The 19,313-nt window shown below is 41.8% G+C and overlaps 1 protein-coding gene across 1 annotated transcript in view; it reads right to left on the bottom strand.

The window, feature by feature from the left end:
* Nucleotides 1-19,313, bottom strand: part of LOC115416229 (ATP-binding cassette sub-family G member 2-like) — a 58,579-nt gene that overhangs the window by 13,146 nt on the left and 26,120 nt on the right. Inside the window, exons 4-12 of the mRNA XM_030129975.1 lie at nucleotides 18,224-18,338; nucleotides 14,883-15,035; nucleotides 14,218-14,375; nucleotides 10,106-10,208; nucleotides 9,905-9,953; nucleotides 6,340-6,438; nucleotides 6,161-6,259; nucleotides 1,737-1,882; nucleotides 134-219 (exon numbers count right to left, since the gene is read on the bottom strand). Coding sequence (XP_029985835.1) covers nucleotides 134-219; nucleotides 1,737-1,882; nucleotides 6,161-6,259; nucleotides 6,340-6,438; nucleotides 9,905-9,953; nucleotides 10,106-10,208; nucleotides 14,218-14,375; nucleotides 14,883-15,035; nucleotides 18,224-18,338 — 1,008 coding nt within the window. The remainder of the gene's footprint in view (nucleotides 1-133; nucleotides 220-1,736; nucleotides 1,883-6,160; nucleotides 6,260-6,339; nucleotides 6,439-9,904; nucleotides 9,954-10,105; nucleotides 10,209-14,217; nucleotides 14,376-14,882; nucleotides 15,036-18,223; nucleotides 18,339-19,313) is intronic.

The raw sequence follows: 19,313 nt of genomic DNA, 5'->3' as shown, positions 1-19,313 counted from the left end.
AGTAGGTCATTCTGTGTCCATAAAGAAATAAACCTTAGGACATAAACAGACTTCAGTGAAATGATGGCACCATGAATGTGTGTTCTAAAGGCTCAGTAATAAAGCTGTAAACAGACTTTGTGGAACATCCGACCTGTTTTGAATCCCACTGTTTGGATCATCGCTCACATTGAAGAAAATGGCTCCAACTACCAAAGCCAGGAAGATGGTGACTGCCACCTGAACGAAGAACAAAACAGATAATCTGGGATCAGACTAATACAGATAATCTGGGATTAGACATATACAGCAAATCTGGGATTAGACATGTACAGCAAATCTGGGATTAGATATATACAGCAAATCTGGGATTAGATATATACAGCAAATCTGGGATTAGATATATACAGCAAATCTGGGATTAGACATATACAGCAAATCTGGGATTAGATATATACAGCAAATCTGGGATTAGACATATACAGCAAATCTGGGATTAGATATATACAGCAAATCTGGGATTAGACATATACAGCAAATCTGGGATTAGATATATACAGCAAATCTGGGATTAGACATATACAGCAAATCTGGGATTAGACATATACAGCAAATCTGGGATTAGACAAATACAGCAAATCTGGGATTAGACATATACAGCAAATCTGGGATTAGATATATACAGCAAATCTGGGATTAGACATATACAGCAAATCTGGGATTAGACATATACAGCAAATCTGGGATTAGACATATACAGATAATCTGGGATTAGACATATACAGCAAATCTGGGATTAGACAAATACAGCAAATCTGGGATTAGATATATACAGCAAATCTGGGATTAGACATATACAGCAAATATGGGATTAGACATATACAGCAAATCTGGGATTAGACAAATACAGCAAATCTGGGATTAGACATATACAGCAAATCTGGGATTAGATATATACAGCAAATCTGGGATTAGACGAATACAGCAGTGTCTGTCAAACTGTGGGGTGGACCCCCGAGGGAGGGGTGGGGTGGGGTCTTCAGGTTACAACATGTAGCAGGTGGAACTAACATTTTAGCATTGGAGGACCCTGGACTCATTTTATGGACGTACCAAAAAAAAAACCAAAATCTACTGCCATGGTGATCTGTGACTAGACCAGACAAAGAGTTTAGGTTTGGACAGTGGAGCAGGACTGGACTGGAAAAGACACGTGGGACATGTTTGTGTTTGTCCACAGTTTGGACAGTTTACACTTGAATGTTCTCAGATGTACAGTGGAAACAGGCTGATATTGTTCAACTGGTCATCTTTGGTACCAAAATGTGCTTGTTGTTCTTAAAAAAAAGTAACTTTACTGTCATAGTTGTAAGATAATTGCACACTTGCTATTTTTATTTGGAAACATATTGTCTCAGGGAGCAGTCTGGTTGAGTTCATTTGTAAAGATCAAGTAAAAATCGAAATAATTTGTAATTTACACAACAAATTATTCAAGGAAAAGCAAAATGTATTGTTACAATATTGATGTTTCTTTCAATAACAGTTATAATTGCACCACTGTTACAATGTTGCTGGGGTTGGGGGGGGGGGGGGGGGGTGTCGACAGAAAAAGATTGACAACCACTTCTAAACCCTAACCTTTATAACCCTAACTGATAAACAGTCAGATTTCCATTTGTGTACGGGGTCTCTGACAGAAGCTGCAGTTTGGTGATGGCCTTCAAATGTTCTCAGGTGGTTTCAGTTCTTCTTACCTGAGCGATAGAGGTCTGAGGGTTGAGCATGAGGTTCTGGAATGTTCTTTTGAGAACCCATCTGAACTGTGTGAGGAAGCTGGTGCTGTAGGTGATGGTTCTGGAGGGAACAAAGGTCGTTGTCTGCTTGACACTAATGATGTTTTCTGGGAGAGACAAAATACACAGTCAGAATATCAGTAGTACTTACAGAGGTCATCCACGGGTACTTTATCCTGTTTTTCCACTGAATAATACAATAACACATCATTTACTGGCTCTTCAAGTTGGTTGCAATCTGCCAGGCCACCACTACAACATTTAATTGTCACAAAATATATTTTTTTAATTATTTAAAATAATTAAAATTGCTGTAAAATAAAATTTTAGAGGACTTTTACCCATATTGCCCCTGTCCCTGCTCTTTTTCTATCCAATAAAAAGGCATAAAAAGCCCAAAAATAAATGTGTTCATTCTATGCTAGTACAGTGTGAGCCTTACAGTAGTGAATTTATACACATACTTACACATAACAAACACATCTGTCAGCAGCGTTCAATACTGGAACACACAAAAAACTGAATTTGTTTGCCTTTTAGGCTTTGTTAATAAAAACTGCAAATGGTGGTTATGACTTAACCCTCTTATTATCCTCAAATATTACTAACACATGTTACCTTTGGGCTCAATCTGACTCCAGGGATATTTGCCACCAGAAAATGATTTACATAAAACTGTTGACCAAGTTTTTGTCAGGCACTTTGTTTATTACCTCCGCCAAGGAGGTTATGTTTTTGTCAGGGTTTGTTTGTTTGTTTGTTTGTTTGTTTGTTTGTCTGTCTGTTTGTCTGTCCGTTAGTGTGCAACATAACTCAAAAAGTTATGGACAGATTTTGATGAAATTTTCAGGGTTTGTTGGAAATGGGATAAGGAAGAAATGATTCAATTTTGGTGGTGATCGGGGGTGGGGGGGGCCCATGGGGGGGCCCATTTCCAACAAACCCTGAAAATTTCATCAAAATCTGTCCATAACTTTTTGAGTTATGTTGCACACTAACGGACAGACAAACAGACAGACAAACAAACAAACAAACCCTGGCAAAAACATAACCTCCTTGGCGTGGGGGGGGCCCACGGGGGGGCCACTGATCAGCCTTGGTGGAGGTCTGCGCTCTCTGAGTGCTTCTAGTTATTATTATTATTATTATTATTATTATTATTATTATTATTATTATTGTATTTGTTGTTGTTGTTGTACTTGAGATGATAATTTTAGAGGGGAGGCATGTGTAGTTGGACAGACTCAGATGTGATCAGCTCCAAGCCTCCATTGGCTTCCTCACCTAAGGCTACGTTCAGACTGCTAGCAAACGTGGCCCACATCCAGTTTTTTGCACCTACATGACCTGTATCTGATCTGGTAAAGACAATTTGAACAGCACAAATCTGATTTTTTCACATCCAACCCAGGCCACTTTCATATTGTATTTTCACTATCAATGATTAAAGTCCTGGTTTTGGCTCCATAATCTCAAGGCCTGTATTGTAATAAGTGTGACAAAGCACACATGAGGCCCCGTTTGCTGAAATCACATGACTGCCTCGTTATGCATTTCAATGTGTGTCATTAGTCCCCTGTGAGTGAAAGTTTTCAAATTCTAAGGCTGAGGAAGTTCTATCAAAAAGAAGGAATGGCCTGAACCCTGACGCTGTCAAAGAGTTTTTATTCCTGAATAAAAATCATAAAAGCAGTAGTCCTCAGTCGTCCACAGAACTTGGCTGATCTCAAATATATCCCATTCACATGAGAACTTTCTGGAACAGTTTATCCACAAATACAGCCACATACGGAACATGATATTTTATTGATATACAACAACTGATGTATTAACGCCTTGATATACCACCAGTATGACTTCACTGATATACCATGATCTGGACAGATTAATTTCATCTGGCTTTGCAAAACCTCAAATGGAGATTTAGAAATAATACATTTATACTCAGAGATCCGCTAGTCCACATGGAACACACCAGCAGATGTCAGTATTCCAAAATGAACTGTTCTATGGGGCTTTGCCTGATCAGGCTTTTGGTCAAGCATTTGGCCACAAAGATCCGACCTCATCACACCATCACTGACTAGATGAATAATTCTCCTTTGGGACAAAGTTAGTTTGGGTGAGTGATTTACCTCGCTGACATGTTTCGACTTCGTCTGCAGTCTTTCTCAGAGTGTCATCTGACGTATGAGCATGTGTTTTTTTATCAGGTGACCAGCCTAACGGATCTCTTAGGCCAGCTACCCCCCACCCCCCCACCCTCCGCTCTGTCCGGTGGTCTCTGGAGGATGGAGTCCCAGGTATGCCAGACAGTGTAAGCTCCCTGGTCCCAGTTCATGGAACCGTTGGCCCACTTCCTGATCTCCTTGGCCTCTTTTATCCACCTCTTGTGCTCGTTGGTCTCTGATGTTCAAAGTTTTCCCTTATCCCATTTTTCCCTTATCCCATTTTTCCTGTATCCCTGCCAGGCCAGTCACCTGATTAAAACTCACGTGTTCACACGTCAGATGACGCTCTGACAAAGACTGCAGACGTAGTCCAAACATGTCAGCCAGGTCAAACACTCATCCTTAAGAACTTTGTTGCAAAGAAGGTTCAAGGTTCAAAGTTACTTTATTTGTACCCGTGGGTCGATTTGTTTTGCAGTCGAGGTGATTGCTTTGGTATTACAACAAGACATACACTGAACATGTTAGACAGGGACTGGATCGAGCTTACAGACAGGACAAAAAGACAGGACAAACAGTGCTCAGAGTTCCACCATTCATCAGTACAGCAGCATGGATGAGTAAAAGAATAAAATAAATAAATAAGATCAAATAAATAAAAACAAGATGCAAAAGAACACAATAAAAACCCAGACAAGATAAAAACAGTCTGGGATAAAAACCAGGATAAGAACCGAAAATTTTAAAATTTGAAGTCACAATGATAATAAACGGAGCAAAGAAATAGAATAAATAACTAAAATAAGTAAATAAAGTGCAATGTCACTGTTTCTTCTTGAGCTCAGTGACGGCGACAGGAACAAAACTGTTTTTAGAAACGCTGTGTCCTGAACCTGGGACTAGGAACCTCCGTCCAGAGGAAAGGAGCTGAAGTTCAGCTGGTAAAGGATGGGAGTCATTGTTAAAAACTGATGAAGCCATCCTCTGGACCTGTTTAGTGGACAGGGAGGCGGGACAAGCCTGGGTCTGACCAATCAGGCGACTGGACCATCTGACTGTTTGATTCAGTGAGTTTCTCTGCAACTGAGGTCTGAGCGAACCACGGCACCAGACAAAAAGAGAAAACTGACTCAATAAAGGAATAACCAAACAAAGTTCAAATGGTTCGGTCCACGTGGAAGTGTTCCAGTTTTGGTGCTGGTGGAGGTGCTGATGGTCCTGTTTACACACAGATCTGCAGTTTTCAGTAAAACTCAGTTTTTCATCAATTATCATCCCAAGGTATTTGTCTGATTGCACTTGCTCTATAGTCTGACCTTTAATTACAGTGACTCTGTGCCTGTCCTGTTGTTTTCTAAAATCGATGACCATATCTTTTGTTTTAGATCAGTTCAGGTGAAGGTCGGACTCCTCACACACTGGACACAGTCATCAGTGACAGGACTGGACTGGGCTGCCCCTCTTTGAGTCGGCTGACAATGACTGAGTCATCAGCATACTTAATGATGGTCCTGTTTTCAGATTCACTCTGAAGAAGAATTGCTAATCTAAAACCAATGGAGTTGGATCAGTGACAGTGGATGGACACGCTGGGCTTATGTTCAGTTAATGAGAGATTTTGCTGAAAAAGTCACTTTTTTCAGTTTTCTCTGTCTCTGATATAATAACCCCCAACTTTAATATGAGCTTTTATGAACATCTACAAGATCAGTGAATTAAATACAGGAAAATACCTGATGATTTTACTGTAAAACACAAAATACAGAGGATAATATTGTAATAAATGGTGATAAATCAAAGAGAAAAACTATTTTGGAAGTGCCAGATTAGCAGCACTGTGTATGGGTTAAGGTATTAAATGTAAATTTGTAAATTCAAGACTTTTTAAGACCCTGCAAGAACCCTGTGATTGCAATAAAGCAATTCTGTAATAAATGTGACAGGTGTGGTCCTGGGTGAATACTACCACAGCATGTAAACAAAACAAAACAAAAACAAAAAAAACACACACACACACACACACACACACATATATATATACATATATATATATATATATATATATATATATATATATATATATATATATATATATATATACACACACACACAACTGAGTGTTTAAATGGAATTAGTTTTTAGAATACATGCTTTTAAAAAAATGACATAACAAACATGTAATTATACCAACTAAAACCAGTGGATTCTGCCTACCCAGCTGTTCTTTGGTCTGGGTGTAATAGCTGCTGAGTCTGTATTCCTGCACCAGTTTGTCTTCAATGCCCTGTTTGGATGGAGACTCTAAACCTTCATCTGCAGGAGGATGAAGGAAACCACATGTTAGAAGAAGACCCAAATGCTTTCACGATCATTGATTCCGAATAAGCACAGACCTTCTTTGTCCATGTTACTGAGGACCACGGCCGTCGAGTCTCCGTTGATGACATCCAGGAAGAAGTCTGCAGGGTTGTTGTGAGGCTCACAGGTGTATCCTGGGAAACAGAGCCCATGTTTGTGTTAGACTTTTACATCAGCTTGTGTTACATTAGCAGGTGACTCAGAAAAGTTCCAGGACTGGCGTCACAAAAGATGGACTTCAAATCCAAACTACAAACTACAAGTTTTCCCCTTCAAAGTCATCGCCCTGGAGTCTAAGGCACTTTCCCAGCCTTGTCTGCCACGCCTCCATGGAATCCTGGAAGGATCCTCTGTCAGCTCTGTGGTCACGGCCATCTTGATGTCCTCCACGTCTTCACAACGGGTCCCCTTGATGACCCCCTTCAGTTTATGGGAGAAGAAAAAAAATCCCACAGAGCCAGGTGGGGTGTTTAGGGAGGTTGTTCCAGCATGGGGATGTCCTTCTGGGCCATGAACTGCTGAACGCTCAGGGTGTTGTGACCTGGGGCCTCATGTCCACAGACTTGCGTGGATTTCATACGTAAACCTGGTGTACGTCCAAATCCAGAAAAGTCCGTACGCACAAAATAATCCAGATGAACAAATCTGTGCGTACGCCTGAATCCAAACACACTTCCTCTGTTCATCCCAATCAGCTGGAAGTGAGCACATATGGCAGAGTACCTGACTCCTCCCTCTCCACGCCCACATTTAAATATGCAAATTAGTATAAACAGGGTCTGCAGGTGGGACTCTCTCTGGGATTCACCTGTCTGCAGGATCACATGACCCTTCTGCAGGATCACATGATGACAAGGTGGACGCGAAGCGGAGGATGAAACAGACAGAAGAAGAAAAGACAAACTGAGACTGAACAGAGAGAGGGGTGACACTGGTCTGACAGGGGTGACACCGGTCTGACAGGGGTGACACCGGTCTGACAGGGGTGACACTGGTCTAACAGGGGTGACATCGGTCTGACAGGGGTGACACCGGTCTAACAGGGGTGACACCGGTCTGACAGGGGTGACACCGGTCTAACAGGGGTGACACCGGTCTGACAGGGGTGACACCGGTCTGACAGGGGTGACACCGGTCTAACAGGGGTGACATCGGTCTGACAGGGGTGACACCGGTCTGACAGGGGTGACACCGGTCTAACAGGGGTGACACCGGTCTGACAGGGGTGACACTGGTCTAACAGGGGTGACACCGGTCTGACAGGGGTGACACCGGTCTAACAGGGGTGACACCGGTCTGACAGGGGTGACATGGACCCCCCCCCCCCCAGGTAAATCTATATTTAGTTTTAGTGTCAGTCACACACGAGTTCATTCTACAGGTCCTCAGTCTGATCACAGATAAACTAGATAAAGGTTCATGTGGGATCATGTCAGGAGATCACAGAGGAAATCAAAGACTTCAACTCCTGTTTAATTACTCCATTTATTATTTCCCGAAAGACACTGAGACAGAAGACAGGGATTTGCAGTCTCAGCCCGTCACAGACCGTGGGATTTCTCTGGTCCAACAGCTGCTGATGCCCGTTCTTGGTGGTGTCCTCACCCGAGTCACCAGAGGATATGGTGAGGACAATGGACTGGACCGACTTATAAATGTTCCACAGACATGAATATTAGATTAAATGCATTTAACAACCAGTGAATTCTGTGTCCTTGTCTCTTCATGTTGTTGAAATCACATCCTGTTCGGATGGCAGGATTGGCATTGATGGGTCCAGGGTTGGTCTGGTTCTGGTTGGTTCTGGTTCTGGTGGTGGATGTGCTGCTCTGACAGTAGGATGTGGTGTCTGTGTGTTCACTGTTCTTCTGTGTATCTCTGATGTGCACATCAATTGGAGGAATGACCTTTGCCACATTATTCTCAGTTTCTCAGTGTCTCCTCTGTGTCTCCAGTGGTTCTAAAGCACTAGAAACCTGTGAACTCCAGCTGTGGAGTTGGAGTGGAGGAGCGTACATTTCCACGCTCATGTCACTCTTTGTACATCTGAACGTGGAACAGGGCGTACGCCAGGTTTTTGTGCATATGCAACCTTTGTACATGAGGCCCCAGGTGCGTTGTCATGGTGAAGCAGCCACAATTTTTCCTGCCACAACTCTCACCTCTTCTCGTGCACTGAACGAAACAAACGCTGCAGGATCTCTTTGTAGACATGCTGGTTGATCGTCTGTCCCTGTGGTAAGAACTTGCAGTGGACGATACCCCTCACATCAAAGAATGCGATCAACACGACTCTGACTTTGGACTTGGACTGTCCTGCTTTCTTCAGCCTCGGTGACGTCGGACTCTTCCACTGCAGACTCTGGCGTAGGGTGTCCGGGTCGTACTCGAACATCCAAGACTCATCACCGGTGATGAGTCTCCCTAGAAAGTCTGCTTTGGTTTCAAGACGCTCCAGGACGTTCTGACACACTGGCGTACGTCGATCCTTCTGGTCATCGTTCAGCAGTTATAAAAGCATGTGGAAAAAAGGTCAGTGTCTGTAGAGAGCTGAGATCACAGTTATAAACTCTGGGACACAGGTGTCAAACATGAGGCCCAGGGACCAAAACTGGCCCACCAAAGAGTCCAATCTGGCCCACCAGATGAATTTACAAAGTGCAAGATGCAAAAATTACCCTGAAGATATTAACAGTCAAGGGCATCAAACTCAAAAATAACAGCATCATAACCTAGAAATAATGACTCCAAATGTTCTTCTTGGTTTAATGTGAGAAAAATAAAATGATATTATGCCTCTAAATAATGGCAACACCATTTTTTTTTCTCTTTGATTTACTGCAAAGAACATTAAATTCTGATATCCTTTAACAATAAAATGTCAATAACCTGAACAAATATGAACGACCTGGAATGTCTAAAGAAAAATAAGTGCAATTTTAACAATATTCTGCTTATTTTGTGCCTTTGTAGATCTGATCTGTGATGCACATGTAGAAATCAGAAGTTGAGGCAGAATATTGATAACATTGTACTTATTTTTCTTCAGAAATTTCAGTTTTTTCCAGTTATTCACAACTTTTTTTGTTTTGGATAGAAATAGTTTCATGCGCACATTGGCAGCCACGCTTCTGTCAGCCTGTCCCAGAGCAGCTGTGGCTACAAATGCAGTTTACCACACCCCAGAGTGTGAATGTGAGAGCGAGTGAATAATGGGTCAATAATGTAAAGCACTTTGGGTGTCTAGAAGAGCGCTATACAAATCCAATCCATTATTATTATTATTATTATTATTATTATTATTATTATTATTATTATTATTATTATTATTTAATGTTATTTTTTGGACTAAAACATTTGCAGTTGTCATTATTTATTGGTTATCATGCTATTATTTGACTGGTCCGGCCCACTGCAGATCAAATTGGGCTGAATGTGGAACCTGAAAGAACAGGAGTTGGACAGCCCGGCTCTAGGGCAAAGACTTTGAAGGTGAAAACTTGGAGTTTGTAGTCTGGATTTGAAATGTATCTTTTGTTGCACCAGTCCTGGAACTTTTCGGACACACCGTGTATATTAAAATTGAGGTCATGTTCTTACCGATGTCTGAGAAATATTCCAGAGCTCTCTCTGCAGGACCGTGATAAACCTGTGGATGTTTTTATGAAAACAACTGTGTATTTTACTAATGCAGAATATTTTTTTTTGAAGAAATAAAGAATGGCTTCAAAAACTTAAAAAAAGTACTTAGGTTACTAATTGAAAGTAATGACACTGATGAAGTGATGGTGCTGCACTGACCTGTTTGCCGCTGACCAGCAGTGTGAGGCTGTCGAACAGGCGGTAGATGGAATATCGCGGCTGGTGGATGGACAGGATGATGGTGCGGCCATGATTGGCCATCCTGGAGAAAAGACCACAAGGGTTGGATAGATGTATTAAAGGTCCAGAAGACTTTTGTGACCAATTTTTCCTCTGATCTGTCCATCCTCAGTCATATCCTCAGTTTCATGAATCTGTTTGTCGTTCTGTCATTACTCACCTGAATCTCTTGCATTATGGTGAACAATTTTGAAGTGCCATCCACCAGAAACAAACTGTGTGTTTACATTCAGGTAACTCGGGCATCTTCGGAATTTTGTCGCCACGTGCATTGTGGAAAATGGAGGTTCGCGCAGCCGCCTGCAGCGGCAGCAGCAGTGCAACCATATGGTATTATATGGATGAAACAAACGCGTAAACGTCTGAAACGCAGAAACAGCTGGAGGAATATGCATAGAGGGAAGGGAGCTCCTGCTGTTCCCGTGTCGTGTCTTTTGCAGCTGCTGCTGTCAGGTGGCTGCGCGAGCCTCCGTTTCCCACAATGCACGTCGCAACAAAATTCCAAAGATGCCCGAGTTCCCTCCCGGCTCTGGATGTAAACACACGGTTTGTTTGTGGTGGATGGAACTAAGAAACTGTACAGCCCCTTGTTTTGGCTTTGGTTAATCCTTTGTGCGTTCCTTTTCACTCTGGACTCCTGCCTACTCATACTTTCTCCTGGATTCTGCTGCTCCAAGTCTGAACTTTGAACTCCTGCAACCTCAGCTCTTCACCATCAAAGTTGATCCCCTCTGGCTTTCAGCTGCCGTGCCTACTTCTCCACCTCCCTTGTCCTGCCACCACCTTTCATACCCCTCTGGTTTTGTCAAGCTGAGTCCTTGTTCACTTCTGAGCCAGACTGTTATTTTTCACAGTTGTCTGATTTAGTTCTGCTGTATTTAATGATTAATTTTGTACTTCCTGTTACTTATGTTCAGCTTGTCCTAAATAGATCATGTCTTTCATGGTGGATATTTGTTTTAGTCCGTGTAGTTATTCCTCCTGCTCCCTAGAGGGCTCTGGTATTGTGTGTTCTTGTTTCTGGGTATTTGGTTGTTGACCTTTACCGGACTTCCACTTGTCCTCTTTTCAGTTGTAGTTTGTACCTGTATTATCATCATTGTACAATCAAAATCTTTTTACATTATTTTGGTGGTTGTGTCTGTTATCCTGCACTTGAGCCTTATCAGTGGATCCCTAACAAACTCAATCAATGAATAGACACATGCATTTAAACTACCAAATCCTGTTTATTACTTTAAATGATCTACTAAACATGTTTGTTTCGTAAATAAACTGTACTTTCAAGTACATTTCAGAAGAATAGTAAAGTGATAAATGAATATCCTTGGCCAAAATAAACAGACCAACAGTTAAAGTGCCATAAAACATTCAGTGCCATAGCATCTACGATGACAAAAAAAAACAAAAAAAAAAAAAACAAAACACAAATGGTCCCTTAACTGACCTGAGCCCCTCTTTCCCTTTTACTTGCTTTTCAGTGTCATAGAGCTGCTGAATTTTGGGGGAAATCATCTCTCTGCATAGCAGTTCATGAGTGGGGTCAGATCACACTAACTTTAGCATCTTTTCTAATCCCTGATCTTCTAAAGTGGTCTACAGTCCCCTGTAATCCATGTCAACAATAAACTTGTTCATTTATCAGATGTGGACTCTGTCATCTTCGCTCTGAAACCCATTATCTGAGTGTTGGTTGGTGACTGACAGGTGCTAATAGCAGCACTAGTGTTACTGTTAGCTTGGTGCTAATAGCAGCACTAGTGTTACTGTTAGCTTGGTGCTAATAGCAGCACCAGTGTTACTGTTAGCTTGGTGCTAATAGCAGCACCAGTGTTACTGTTAGCTTGGTGCTAATAGCAGCACCAGTGTTACTGTTAGCTTGGTGCGAATAGCAGCACCAGTGTTACTGTTAGCTTGGTGCTAATAGCAGCACTAGTGCTACAGTTAGCTCCTGTATTTGTACTAGCTGCAGTGTCATTGGCATTTAGGTGGTACCGGAGGCTTGAATAATTGTGGCGGTATCCAAAGTCTTTGTGTCATAGTTTGAACACAACAGTGCTCTTATCTGGGCTTCCTTCCATCCATTTTTTAAAAAAGGTAAATCTCCTGTCCACTTGGCCTTGTCATGTGTTGTATATTGGCCGAACGTCACCTCTTCCACTTGTTCAGTGCATCGGTATGATCGGTATGAAGCTAAGCTCTGGGAAACGTTCAGTGTTTGCTGGAACATAAAAATGAAATGCGATTAAATGTTAGGGTTTTTTTGTCAGTCACTTTTTCCTGTAATTAAAATTAACCCGTTAAAGTCCCAGCCCTGATCCCCATGTAACTCCATTTTAGGGATATTATAAAATTTGGATCAGATTTAAGGTCAAGGTCAAGGTTACTTTGTTTATACCTGTAGGTAGATTTGTTTTGCAGTCTAGGTGATTGCCTTGGCATCACAACAACACTTACATTGAACATGCAAGACAGGCACTTGATCACGCTTACAGACAGGACAAAAAGACAGGACTAAAAGTGTTCAGTGTTCCACCATTCATCTGTATAGCATGGATAAGTAAAATAATAAAATAAATAAGATCCAATAAATAAAAACCAGATGCAATAAAACACAATAAAAACCAGAAAAGATAAAATAGAAACAATCTGGGATAAAAACCAGGATAACATAAAATTAAAAATTAAAAAAATTAAAAAATTGGAAGTCACATAATAATAAATAGAGCAAAAAAAATGGAATAAATAACTAAATAAGTTAGTAAAGTGCAACGTCACTGTTTCTTCTTGAGCTCAGTGATGGCGACAGGAACAGCTGTTTTTATAAACGCTGTGTCCTGAACCTGGGACTAAGAACCTCCGTCCAGAGGAAAGGAGCTGAACTTCACCTGGTAAAGGATGGGAGTCATTGTTCAGAACTGATGGAACCATCAGAACCATCCTCTGGACCTGTTTAGTGGACAGGGAGGAGGGACCAGACTGGGACTGACCAATCAGGCGACTGGACCATCTGACTGTTTGATTCAGTGAGTTTCTCTGAAACTGAGGTCTGAGCGAACCACAGCACCAGACAAAAAGAGAAAACTGACTCAATAAAAGAACAATAAAACACAGTTCAGATGTTAGGTCCATGTGGAAGTGTTCCAGTGTTCTAAGGCAGTGGAGGCGCTGATGGTCCTGTTTACACACACATCTGCAGTTTTCAGTAAAAGTCAGTTTTTCATCAATTATCGTCCCAAAGGTATTTGTCTGATTGCACTTGCTCTATAGTCTGACCTTTAATTACAGTGACTCTATGTCTGTCCTGTTGTTTTCTAAAATCAATGATCACATGTTTTGTTTCAGATCAGTTCAGGTGAAGGTGGGACTCCTCACACACTGGACCCAGTCATCAGTGACAGGACTGGACTGGTCTGCCCCTCTGTGAGCAGGCTGACAAGGACTGAGTCATCAGCATACTTAATGATGCTCCTGTTTTCACATTCACTCTGACACAGGTTTGTGTAGAGAATGTAGAAGAATGGAGACAGGACCCAGGCTGGAGGAGAACCAGCGGAGAACACTGGGTCTGACAGAAGCCCATTCATCCTCACTCTGTGGGACCTGTCTGTTAAAAGTCTAAAATCCAGCCCATCAGGTTTTACTGATCTTAAACTGTTCTAAAAGCCTTTTAATTCAAATGTGGGGCTGGATTGTGTTCAAAGCACATTACATTTGCATATTCAAGTTTCAAGCGCTCTGAGGTCAGGGAACTGAGCAGAACAGTCATTATCTGAAAGGAGTTCATTATCCCAATGAAGACAATGTAGCTAGCTGCTAGAGAGTATTGTGAGGAACCCCCCCCCCCCATTTTCTGTAATATCTATGTTTATATAGTGAACTGGAATTGCCATACCTCTAGCATACATGATAACATACTGTACAGTGTGTGTGTCTGATTTGTGTCCATTTAGAGGTGGGGTCGTCACAAACGTCCACAGATCCTTGTGTACAGTTTGTTTGTGTGTTTGTGTTTGTGTGTTTGTGTGCACCTCTTGAGCAGCAGTAACACAGAGTTAGCAGTGCTAGCATCCAGGCCGGTGGTGGGTTCATCCAGGAACAGAACAGGAGGGTCAATGATGAGCTCCATGCCGATGTTCGTCCTCTTCCTCTCTCCACCAGAGATTCCACGAATCAGCTGGGTACCCACCTGCACAAGCAGTGCACTTTTACACACTTATTCAGCCAGAACAGTGTTTGTCTTCTCAGGGTGGCAAAAACAAGAGCAAAGTTAGTTCTAGCAAAAACATTTCATACTTCAGGAGAAACTTAGGTGCCAAGCTTATGGGGGTGGGTGGGCTCATCTGCTTTTGCACACTAACTATGTCCACTTCGAATACCAGAGCAAAACACAAGTAGAAAGTTCTGCCTCGATGCATTGAGAGCAAACTCTGAGAACTCAAACTGGGAAGCAAAAAGAAAATTCTCTGTCGTTGTGGAGTCTGTAGCAGAATTAAATGGCCCACACTGACATCACCTTTAGTCCGAAGAACAGATAGTAGAAAAAGACACCGTTCTATTTGTCCTTCTCTCTTACTTCCTACATTTAAGTGGGTGTTTTTAGAACTCTTTCATTTTTTCCTTTCCTTGGTGATTTAGTGACTGTCAGGTTTTGCTTATTTTCTTCTTTTGTGCTTTCTTTTGTTCTTTCTCTCACCCTGGAGTCCGCCACTCGGCTCAGTCCTAACTCCTGGATCAGTTTGTTCACTTTCTGTTCTTTCTCCTCCTGACAGATGCTGGAGGGCAGACGCAGAGCTGCAGAGAAACGGAAGTTTTCCCTGACCGTCAGAGTTCCCATCACCACATCATCCTGCACACACAAAGACAAGAGAACAAATGACTACTGCAGAACAAGACACAACAGAAAGAAAGACAGAAAGACAGATAGATAGATAGATAGATAGATAGATAGATAGATAGATAGATAGATAGATAGATAGATAGATAGATAGGTGTGTCTTGCACACTTAGCGCCATTAAAAATGCATGGGTCAGAATAATATGTATATTTGGAGATATTCATTCATTCATTCATTCATTCATTCATGTTCTGAACCTGCTTTATCCTCCCTAGGGTCATGGGGGCGGAGCCTATCCCAGGTAGTCATGGACGAAGGAATCAGGGGGAGGTGGTGACTGCAGGTGTGTGTGTGTGACGGTGGTCTCAAACTGTGAAAGAAGTGGTTTAGCTCCTCTGCCAGATCACTGCTGTCGCTGGAGGAAGAGGGGGAGGGGCTGGGCCTCTGTAGGGGGAGGGGCTGGGCCTACGTAGGGGGAGGGGCTGGGCCTCTGTAGGTGGTTAGGGCCTGAATGCCCCTCCACATCTGTCTGCGGTTGTTGTCCTGAAGGTACCCCCCCACCTGCCTCTTGTTCAGTCCTTCTTCTGTCTAATTGCCCTCCTCAGGTCAGCTCTGGTGGTCTCGTACACAGCTCTGTCCCCCGTCCTGAAGGTGGAGTTTCCAGCTCTGATCAGACTCTGGACTTCACTTGTCCTCCAGGACTTCCTGTTTGGAAAGACCCGGATGCGTTTTTCCTCCTCCACCCCCCCCCCCCCCTCCACAGCACTGACGGTAGAAGAGGACAGACTGTTCATGTGTCCAGGTCTGGATCCTCTGAAATGCTCCACTCAGTGCAGGAAAAGCAGTCCTGCTACCGGACCAGAACATGTGCAGTCCAGGCTTTGATGGGGGGGCTGCTTTTGTTCGCCTCCGCAGGGGGGTGTAGGCTGGGAAGAGGAACAGGGGGAGGTGGTCCCATTGTCCGAGGTCTGGGGGTGGGGTGGGGTCGCTCTGTAGGCATGCTTGATGTTTGTGTAAACGTGGTCTAGTGTGTGTTGTTGTGTGTTGTTGCACATTTGACGTGCTGGTGGAATTTAAGGAGCACAGACTTTTGTACAAGGGGGTCTGTGGTGGTCCCACCAGGTTTACAGGGACTCCATGTCCCTAACATGGATCTGAATTTGGTTTGATGTACTGTACATGGTACTGTGCTGTCAAATGACCAGAAAAAGCTATTCTGTTCTGTTCTGTTCTATTCTGTTCTGTTCTGTTCCGTTCCGTTCCGTTCTATTCTATTCTGTTCTGTTCTGTTCTGTTTCGTTCTATTCTATTCTATTCTATTCTATTCTGTTCTATTCTGTTCTGTTCTATTCTATTCTATTCTGTTCTATTCTATTCTATTCTATTCTGTTCTATTCTGTTCTGTTCTGTTCTGTTTCGTTCTATTCTATTCTGTTCTATTCTATTCTATTCTATTCTGTTCTATTCTGTTCTGTTCTGTTCTATTCTGTTCTGTTCTATTCTATTCTATTCTGTTCTGTTCTGTTTCGTTCTATTCTGTTCTACTCTATTCTATTCTGTTCTATTCTGTTCTGTTCTGTTCTATTCTATTCTATTCTGTTCTGTTTCGTTCTATTCTATTCTGTTCTACTCTGTTCTATTCTGTTCTGTTCTATTCTATTCTATTCTATTCTATTCTATTCTGTTCTGTTCTGTTCTGTTCTGTTCTGTTCTGTTCTGTTCTGTTCTATTCTATTCTATTCTGTTCTGTTCTGTTCTATTCTATTCTATTCTATTCTATGATCCTGTCCTGAGGGGTTCACCCACTCACATGACTGGTCGGACTGTGATAACAGTGCAGATGAACAGACACTTCACCATCGCTCAGACCTGAGCAGAACATGCCAGTGGCACCTTCTCTCTGTTGGATCATAAGTCGTAGCATTTTGAGCTGGCAAAAAAAAAAAAGGGCATTTTCTTTGCTGCCGTTATGAATGTAAAATATGAATAGTGACTGTTGCTGACTTTGGGTAGTCGCTGAATTTCACAACTGAAAATGATTACAATAAAATTGCATTAACGCACGATAAAATGTTTGTCAGTGTTATCAAATTAATGAGTTAACGTGATATAAACGTGTTAACGTGCCCAGCTCTAACATATATATATATATATATATATATATATATATATATATATATATATATACACATATATATGTATATATATATATATATATATATACATATATATATATATATATATATATATATATATATATATATATATATATATACATACATACATATATATATACATATATATATATATATATATATACATACATACATTTATATATATATATATATATATATATATATATATATATATATAATATATATATATATACTGGGCAGATAACTAAATGTTTAGGATCTTTTCTAAGCCCTGCTCTTCTTCAGTGGTCTGCAGTCCACTGTAATCCATGTCACCAGTGAATGTGTTCATGGATCAGATGTGGATTCTGTCATCTTGGCTCTGAAACCCATTATCTGACTGTTGGTTGGTGACTGACAGGTGCTAATAGCAGCACTAGTGTTACTGTTAGCTTGGCGCTAATAGCAGCACTAGTGTCACTGTTAGCTTGGTGCTAATAGCAGCACTAGTGCTACTGTTAGCTCTGCTATTGGCACTAGCTGCATGTGTTTTTCATTTGGGTGCTACTGGAGGCTTGGGTAACTGCTGGGATCCAGACTGTGTCATAGTTTGAACACAACAGTGCTCTTATCTAGGCTTCCTTCATTCCATTTTTAAAATAAATCTCCCATCCACTTGGTCTCATCCTTGTCATCTTGTGTTCTTTCTTGGCCTAACGTTGCCTCTTCCACTCGTTCAGTGCATCTGGTTGATCAGTTTGATCAGTATGATCCCTTTTAATTGGTTTGATCAGTATGATCAGTTTGATCATGCTGATCAGTTTGATCAGTATGATCAGTTTGATCAGTATGATCAGTATGATCAGTTTGATCAGTTTGATCAGTATGCTCCAAACCTGTGTTCTGAGTGTCTACAGTGCATAAATACAATGGGATTAAATACGTTAATATTTTAATCCCATTATTTTTCCTGTAATCTAAATAATCGTGTTACAGTCCCAGCTCTAACATGTATTTGTTTTTAAATTCTTGCGTTGTATGGGCCCCAGCTGTTTTGAACTGACCTGCACCACGTATCCAGACAGACACTTGAAGTTGGGAGGCTGAGGCGCTCCGTCGATCAGGACTTCTCCGGTCAGACCTGAAGGATCCTTCCTGGCTGCCAACACATCCAGAAACCTACAGGGGTCAGAGGACAGGACGGCATGGACTGGACCCCAGTTCAAGGCACATTTATCCAGTTCAAATTAAACAGTCCAAAAGAATCTGTGTTTGTGCAGCGACGTGGACAACACTGACAGAGGGAACATGACAGAAATGTCACAAACATGATGTGCAGTCGTCTAATGAACACATTCTGTCAACACTGAATACAACTGGTCAACAGTCGACCCACACCATGAGGGTCCTGGGTTGGATTCTGGCTGACGGGGTGGGGGGTGGGGGTGGGGGTGGGGGTTCTGTGTGGACTTTGCATGTAGTCTTTGTGTTTGTGTGGGTTCTCTCTGAGTCCTTGGGCTTCATTGGGTTCAGTCTAAACTGACCGTGGGTTTGAATGGAACACTGATCGCTTGTTGGTCTCTATACGTTCGGCCCTGTGATGAACTGGTCACATGTCCGGAGTGAACCCTGCCTTCACCCATAAGCAGCTGGGACAGGCTCCAGCACCCTTCACAACATGAATGAATGAATGAATGAATGAATAGAATTATAAAATGGTTTTACATACATTTTCAACACAATATGTCTAGCCACAGGGAGCACATCATGTGATATTACTACATATGGACACATATTTTTGTTAACTGTCCTGACATTAACTGTTAGAATGAACTAATTTGTGTAAAAACTGACATCCTGTCCCAGGTCTGACCTGTTCATGTCTGTACATCTAACACAGTTTGTGTCCCTTTGAACCCATACTTCCTATAAGGTGGACTGCATGTCCAACCTGGTCCGTACACTGTAAAAAAAAACGTAAAAAAACAAAAGGTATTATTCTGGCAGCAGGGGTGCCAAAATAATACTGTTAAATAACAGAAAATAACCATCTCATAAAAATACAGTAATTTTCATAATTTAAATAGTTTTTTGCCCTAACTTTACATGAGATTTTTCATATTTTTTTGACTTTTTAATGTTTAATAAAGAATA

Source organism: Sphaeramia orbicularis, unplaced genomic scaffold (genome assembly GCF_902148855.1).
Source record: "Sphaeramia orbicularis unplaced genomic scaffold, fSphaOr1.1, whole genome shotgun sequence".
NCBI classification, from domain to species: Eukaryota; Metazoa; Chordata; class Actinopteri; order Kurtiformes; family Apogonidae; genus Sphaeramia; species Sphaeramia orbicularis.
Note: the sequence above shows the minus strand (reverse complement) of the source record. Positions and strands in the feature narration are given on the sequence as shown.